The 8,098-nt window shown below is 48.7% G+C and overlaps 2 protein-coding genes across 2 annotated transcripts; one reads left to right on the top strand and one right to left on the bottom strand.

The window, feature by feature from the left end:
• The first annotated feature begins 3,531 nt into the window (after positions 1 to 3,531).
• Positions 3,532 to 7,354, top strand: LOC112455846. The gene is made up of 3 exons (XM_025018046.1): positions 3,532 to 4,309; positions 4,369 to 4,657; positions 4,765 to 7,354. The coding sequence occupies exons 1-3, from the start codon at positions 3,532 to 3,534 to the stop codon at positions 7,352 to 7,354; spliced, it is 3,657 nt and encodes a 1,218-aa protein (XP_024873814.1).
• A 146-nt stretch (positions 7,355 to 7,500) lies between these two features.
• On the bottom strand, positions 7,501 to 8,050 carry LOC112455845. Its single transcript, XM_025018045.1, has 2 exons — positions 7,852 to 8,050; positions 7,501 to 7,760 (listed from the first exon to the last, which is right to left on the bottom strand). Exons 1-2 carry the CDS (start codon positions 8,048 to 8,050, stop codon positions 7,501 to 7,503), a joined length of 459 nt encoding a protein of 152 aa, XP_024873813.1.
• Between the last annotated feature and the right edge of the window lie 48 nt (positions 8,051 to 8,098).

The following is an 8,098-nucleotide window of genomic DNA, read 5'->3' as shown; positions in this document are numbered from 1 at the left end:
ATTTGCTATTTACTGAATTTTAATAAGATATTGTACAATTCTAACGCAATGCTTTGAATTAAGATTGTTAAATATCTATTTTATACTTGAAGAAGCTGAAAACATATCCTATGCGTCCGTAGTAATTTGTAGGGTAAGCTATCAAATGTTTTTAGGTATCAAAAGAAAATTCACTTACAATGTACGAGAGTCTGTTAGGCGGGAGTTTATGATTATATCCTTTACTAGAATCCTGTGGAACGTTATATATAGAAGTATCAACATTCATGTATCATATATCCTTGTAGCCTTTGGATGTTTTGGGAAAGCAATCCTTTATCTTGAAAGAAGTTTGTAGAATGGCATTTATGTTTGATCGTAAGATAGTGTATATATACGAGTCGAAGTAAAATGTATGTTTTAACATGTCGCTATCGGAAAGCAATATTATATATAATATATATATTACAACTATAACTATAAGCTTAATTTTACCAAATTTTACTCACCAATTTATGTATTTGTGAGAATATGCTCATAACATGCACGACACATACATTATTTAAATACCACGATATAGATAAATATATTACGCTGCATTCTGTGGATAATTCGTTAAAGATTATTAATAAAGTATACACAGTTATTACCTGCTTAAAAATATAAATGTTTTATACATTCTGCAAACATGTGTAAAAACTAGAAGCACATTAATCCTTCCATGATAAACACAGCAACTTAGTTAATCACAGTAGATAATTCCATAACATTTCACAAGATTCTGAAAACGGAGACAATAATAATCAACTCTCGCTTAACGGAATCTCATGGTTTGTAAATGGATTTTTTCTTCGATATCTGAGAATATTCCAGGCCTATGTAATTACTACAGAATATCTCATCCCCAGCTCCTACAAAGTTGAAGGAAATTGATACTTAATAATCTAAATTAAAAACATTAAAAATTAAAATTTCGTACACAAGTAATTTTAGTACAAATGTTGTCAACAATAATATGTACCATTACCAGCTGCTAAACATACTACAATAAAGGTTAGCAAACAGCAAATAATGTTCACATTTGAAATTGGAGTCCACACTGTAAATGCATGCCTTTACAGTATGCCTGTGCATTGCGTAGATACAGAGATACGTCATTTCTGACAGTAAAATAATTTTCTGTTGCGCCACTGAAAGAAAAGGGAGCTAAATCTCTATTAAATGATTGCTAAAACATTGCTGTAAATCAATAAACTGCAATCTCAGATTATTAATAAGTAACACTAGTGTATCTTATTATGTATGAAGAAGAATTAACTTTAAATTATTAAGATAAACAACTGATCTTTTATTTGACAAAAGTATACTCATTTAACGCCACTTTGACTAAAAGAGAAAAATATTTCGACATTTTATATACTGTTCGAGACTGTAAAAGCAATAATAAAGCACTCCAATGAGAGGACGGCTTGAGGTTAGGAAATATGTCAATCGACTTCATACTTAAAGTACGTACACGATATTACAGTATAATACGTATCTTTATATAGATTTGTAGCTCTGACTACCGCTTAATGTGCTATCCGTAAATAATTTATCTCAACATCTCGAGTACTCGCAACTCGTAAAGAGTCACGGTCGGTCTCGCTCCGCGCATACTCTTGACATAAATACATAATACGATGACAGATTTTTTAACCTCGCGTAATGCTATAGTTTTTTAGTTTATTATTGTTTTAACAGTCTCGAACATATACATAAACTTTCGTATTTTATTTCCAAACGTGACCGTGTCCAAACGGCACCGTGTCCGATCGGCACCGTGTCCGAACGGCACCGTGTCCGAACGGCACCGTGTCCGATCGGCACTGTGTCCGATCGGCACCGTGTGCAATCGCCACCGTGTGCAATCGACACCGTGTGCAAACGCCACCGTGTGCAATCGGCACCGTGTGCAATCGGCACCGTGTGCAATCGGCACCGTGTGCAAACGCCACCGTGTGCAATCGGCACCGTGTGCAATCGGCACCGTGTGCAATCGCCACCGTGTGCAATCGGCACCGTGTGCAATCGGCACCGTGTGCAATCGGCACCGTGTGCAATCGGCACCGTGTGCAATCGACACCGTGTCCGAATGCAACTAAATGTGTCCGATAGTAACCGTGTCCGATCGACACCGTGTCCAAATGCAACTAAATGTGTCCGATAGTAACTGTGTCCGATCGGGATTGTGTCCAATCGGCACCGTGTCCAATCGGCACCGTGTCCGATCGGCACCGTGTGCAATCGACACCGTGTCCGATCGGCACCGTGTGCAATCGACACCGTGTCCGATCGGCACCGTGTGCAATCGACACCGTGTCCGATCGGCACCGTGTGCAATCGACACCGTGTCCGATCGGGAAATATTGCTGTGTCCGATTTGTAATGTGCGCAATCGGGACTCACTCGTTGAGACGACGAACGGGGGGGTATAAATTGAACGGGCGCGCGAACGGCGCGGCAAACGTTTTTTTTTCTATGAGGATTCTAGAGCGCGGTCGAGAGTTAACATATTTGTAAAAAAATACGGTATGGGAACGGATGGACGCTATTGCTCGTCGATGGTGCGTTTGCTTCGCGGCAGAAAAGTCGGATTTCGAAACGTACTCGCTGGCACTGACACGTGGTGTCCCAAGCATTCTAGATCGCATATCAGTAAAAAAGAACGCAGGTGGCGGTGTCCCAAGCATTTTAAATTGCATTTCAAATTGCATATCGGTAGAACCGAACACATTTGGAGGGCTTTGGACTCATACGTTAAAACATGTTGGTATATGGTTCGCGGCAGCGTCCGTAACGTTTACGACGAAGTATTGACGCACGAGTTCTGTTTACATTGTGGAGGGAATTGTAAAATAGGTTTGTGGGATACTTATGATTACATCGAAACATTAATGTGGGGGGATTGAAGATGGAGATTTTTTTATTTTGATATAGACGTCAGCGATGCGAATGTAGCGTCAGCGATATGTCCCAGCCGGAACGTCGACGTCTATAGACGTTCAATTGACATCTTATAGATGCCGATTCAACATCTATCGACATCTATAAACGTTGAAAAGACGCTAACATTCCCGGCTGGGGTACTCGCGAAATGAACGATCGCCGTTATCCGTCGTCCGAGGAATCGGACGACGAATGGTGCTGTCGCGAGCCCATGCCTAAGTTTTTGTCCGATTCGGACAACGAATCGGCGAGAGTCGAAACACCGTTGTCGAGTGCGCGCGCGTCGGTGGCGAAGGAGGACGCGCGATAGAATTTGGTTACCCATCATCTGCGAAGGGAAATCGGAGCGCGAATCGATCGCGAGCGAAAGTGGATAGAGACGACGGTGGCGAACTCCGTCAGGGCGAGCGATTATATGCGTCGCCTGCCGCTCAAGTATTATGTCTATCACGAGTCGATGTACGGAGGAAAGAGCAGGATATATCGGAATCAAATCGCCTGGTCTCGTCGTCTTTTCGACCGAGTGAAGTTCAACGTTCCCGAGGGTGAACCTTTCTGGATGCGATGCGGAAAGAGTGCGACGAGTTGCTCGCCGCAAACGTCCGCGACGCGGACGGGTACCGCGCGTGGAGACGGCGATGCGACGAGTGTCTCCGACTCCTGCGGGAGCAGTGTCGAGTCAAACGTTCCGGGAAGCGAGGAAACACGGGAGCCGTGAGTGCTCTGGTGGCTCTGATAACGCGATTGGAAGGTTCGAGGGAAGATCTGCGTCGACGATTCGAACGCGCCGTAGGTGCCGGCTTGGACGGAGGGGAAGGTGGTAGCGGCGGCAGCAGCGACAGAGGTTTCTCGTGGATCGAGATCGACGCGGCGTTCCAACGTCGCGTGCTGACCGGCGCCGTGACGAACTCGACGTACATCGAGCCCGCGCGATTTCTCGACGACGCGAAGGGCACCGTGCTCGAAAAGGTGCGGGATAATATGACCGAACACGGGTGTTTGAAGGTCAACGTCATATTCAACGGGGAATTCGTAGCGGACGTTAAGACCGACGTGAAGAGTATCGCTACGCGGAACGAACAGCTTGTCCCAGGGTCTGATCTGAGCGAGTGGTACGATAGGCACGTGCGCGACGCGAGTCTAACGCGGTTGGAAGAATTTCAGGAACGCGACAGCGGATGGGCGTTGTCGCGAATATTGAACCGTTGTTGGATGAAAATACCGCTGGGTATAAGACTTAAAAAGGCGGTGGTCAACGTGCCGTCGGAGAACGACGCGTGTTTCGCGCGCGCGTGGTCGCCGCCCTGTACCCCGCCGAGCGGCACGCGGAACGATGCGGCTCGTATCCCGATTACGATTACGCGACGGTGCTGAATCTCGACGGGATCGATTTTCCCATAGATCTGAAAAAGATCGGAAAATTCGAACGTCAGAACGACGTATCGATCAACGTGTTTACAACTCGGGAAGGAATTGAAAAGAAAGCTAAGTTCGGCCGAGGCGCCGACCACAACGCGATCGTGCCTCTGCGGTTGACCGACGATAAGCGGGACAGGCACGTAAATCTGCTGTATCTGCGCGATACGCTGCGCGGCGTCAACAGGGGCCATTTCGCCTGGATAAAGAATTTGTCGCGATTGGTGAATTCGCAATTGACAGCGAAACGGTACGCAAAGCACGTTTGCGATCGGTAGGTAAAAGAAATGAAATGAAAAAGAAAACACGGGGAACAAGGAAAAGACGAGACGTTATTTTTTTTTACATACACGCAGTAATCGCTCGCACGTTATTTCGCAGATGTCTACACTATTTCTATACGCGCGACAAGTTGCTCGCCCACAGCGTCGACTGCGGCCGAATGAACGACTGCGCCGTCGTTCTCCCGAACGAGAGCGACAAGTGGCTGTCTTTCGACAATTACGTCAGAAAAGAGCAACTTCCCTTCGTGGTGTACGCGGATCTGGAGTGTTTTCTCGAACGACGGGAGAGGGAAAACGTCGAGGGGGGCCCGAGAACGGAAAGATACGCTTATCAGCGTCACGTACCGTTCAGCCTGGGCTACTATCTGTGCTGCACCTACGACAATACCGCGTCTGCGTACAGATATCGTCGCGGCGAGGATTGCGTTTCGTGGTTCGTGAACGAGCTTCGCGTTTTCGCGCGTCGCGTTAAGAATAAATTTTCCACCAATATAGCGATGGTGGAATTTACGGAGGACGAGAAAAGCGAATTTCTGCTCGCGACTCATTGTCACGTGTGCGGGAAACCGTTTCAAACGGAGGACAAGCGCATGCGGGATCACTGTCACCTAACCGGACGCTACAGAGGTCCGGCGCATTCTCGTTGCAATCTGAATTACAGAAACGTTTACGTGATTCCCGTGTTCTTTCACAATTTGTCGGGTTACGACGCGCACTTCGTCGTCGAGAAAATCGCGAACGATTTCGAGGGCGGGGTCGATCTGCTGCCGCTCATGAAGGAAAGCTACATATCTTTCTCGAAGACCGTTAAGGAGACGCAGACGGACGGGAAATGGGATCGGTACGTGAAGCTTCGATTCGTGGACTCGTATAAATTTTTAGCGGCGAGTATCGAAACCCTGGCGTCCTATCTGAACAGGGACAAGCTGAGAATCACGCGTTCGGAGTACGCGGATTTGAGCGCGGAGGATCTCGATCTGCTCACTCGCAAGGGTGTGTTTCCGTACGAGTACGTCGACAGCGCGGACAAACTGCGGGATACCGAGCTTCCGCCGCGCGAGGCCTTTTACAGCTCCCTGACCGACGAGACCGCGAGCGAGAGCGACTACGAGCACGCGACGAGGGTCTGGCGACGTTTTCGCGTGCGAGATCTCGGCGAGTACAGCGATCTGTATCTCAAGACCGACGTGCTTCTTCTGGCGGATATATTTGAAAATTTTCGAGACGCGTGTTCGGCGAGTTACGGGCTCGATCCCGCGCATTACTACACGTTGCCGGGGTACACGTGGGACGCCATGCTGAGGTACACCGGCGTGCGTTTCGAGCTGCTCACCGACATCGACATGGTGCTGTTCGTGGAACGCGGAATACGCGGCGGCCTCAGTCAATGTTCGCTCAGGTACGCGCGAGCCAACAACAGGCACGTACCGACGCACGACTCGTCCCAGCCCACTACGTATCTCATGTATTACGACGTGAACAATCTGTACGGCTGGGCTATGAGCGAATCGTTGCCCTACGCAAATTTCCAGTGGCTCGACGATCCTGAGAATTTCGACGCGACGACCGTGCCGACGGACAGCGACGTCGGTTACATTTTGGAGGTGGATCTCGAGTACCCGCGAGACCTGCACGACGCCCACGCGGATCTGCCGTTGTGCCCGACGCGCGACAAACCGCCCGGCAAACGACAGGAAAAACTGCTCGCCAATCTCTACGACAAATCGCGCTACGTGACGCACTATCGAAACCTGCAGCAATGTCTGCGACTAGGTATGCGTCTGACGCGCGTTCGTCACGTTCTGCGATTCGCCCAGTCGCCGTGGCTTCGCGTCTACATCGAGCTGAACACCGCGCTTAGGACGCGCGCGAGCAACGAGTTCGAACGGAATTTGTACAAACTGATGAACAACGCCGTCTTCGGCAAGACTATGGAGAACGTGCGCGATCACGTGGACGTGCGTCTCGTGACGCGATGGGACGGGAGATACGGCGCGGAGGCGTTGATCGCTAAGCCGAACTTTCACAGTAGGAGCGTCTTCTCGGAGAATCTGATGGCGATCGAGCTGCGAAGGCTCGAGATAAAATTCAACAAGCCGATCTACGTGGGTATGTCTATTCTCGAGATATCCAAGACGCGTCTGTACGAGTTTCACTACGACTATATGGTGCCGCTCTATCGCGACCGTTGTCGAATTGCCTACACGGATACGGACAATCTGATCTATTCGTTAAAATGCGAAGACGCGTACGAGCGTATGAAACGCGACGTGCACAGGTTCGACACGAGCGATTACGCGGAGAACAACGCGCACGGTATGCCGCGCGTCAACAAGAAGGTGCCAGGTTTGATGAAGGACGAAAACAACGGCGCGATCATGACGGAGTTCGTGGGCCTCAGAGCGAAGATGTACACTTACAAGGTACTCGGACGCGACGACACCAAGAGAATAAAGGGTGTCAAAAGAAACGTAGTCGCGAAGAGGATCACGTTCCAGGATTACGTGGAGTGCCTGCGGAACGCGCGCGAGCTGAAGACGCGCCAGTCGTGCATACGCTCGACGCTGCACGAGGTTAACACCGTGTCGGAGCAAAAACTAGCCCTCAGTCCGCACGACGACAAGCGATACGTGACGTCGAACGGCGAGGAGACGCTTCCGTGGGGACATTACAAAATACCGTTGTAAAAAAAAGGGAGGAAACAATATTGTACGCTTTAAAAATTGTTTTATCGTAAAATCAATAACACGTAAGAAACACATCGACGAATGTGTAAACTTTTATTGACAATAAAGTAAGCGTTGTTTACTAATGTCTAAGTATTTTTTTCTTTTTACAACACAGACGCCTTATCTATCCACGAATTATGCGAACTGTCCATTCCCAGCCACTTCACGAACGCTCGATTGCCGCGCTTGCGCAGGACTTTTTCCACGAGATAAACGTCGGGATTGGAGACGCGTAGCAATTCGTGTTTGTAGAATCCTCCGGCTATCGCTTCTCCGCGAACGTCTTTCAACAGATACATAACGGGATTGGTCCTTTGTACTTTGGCTATGCGAAAGATCTCGGTGGTCCAATTTGGAGTGTAGCCTTTTTCAAAGATCGTTTTGAATTTGCTCACGCGCACCGGATCGCCGACTCGAAATTTCGCCGGCGCGGCTATCTTCGCGCGACCGTACACCGGTGCGCAGCAGTTGTTCGGCGACGGTGGGCGTCACGTCCGCTGGACGCATTCGAATCGTTCTGTGTCTGCGACGATTGTAATTCGACAAGAGTCGCGGCAGCGAGTCTATCCATCTGTACGATCCCTGGAGCGTGAAGAGCTTCCACATGTCGTTTTTCAGCGTGCGATTGAATCTCTCCACCACCGACGCTTTCATCACCGAATACGTGGAATAGTGATTCACCTCGCGCTCGTCGAGGATTTT

Source organism: Temnothorax curvispinosus, unplaced genomic scaffold (assembly GCF_003070985.1).
Source record: "Temnothorax curvispinosus isolate PA1 unplaced genomic scaffold, ASM307098v1 QBEX01006411.1, whole genome shotgun sequence".
Lineage (NCBI taxonomy): Eukaryota > Metazoa > Arthropoda > Insecta > Hymenoptera > Formicidae > Temnothorax > Temnothorax curvispinosus.
This window is presented reverse-complemented; position numbering and strand designations above follow the sequence as displayed.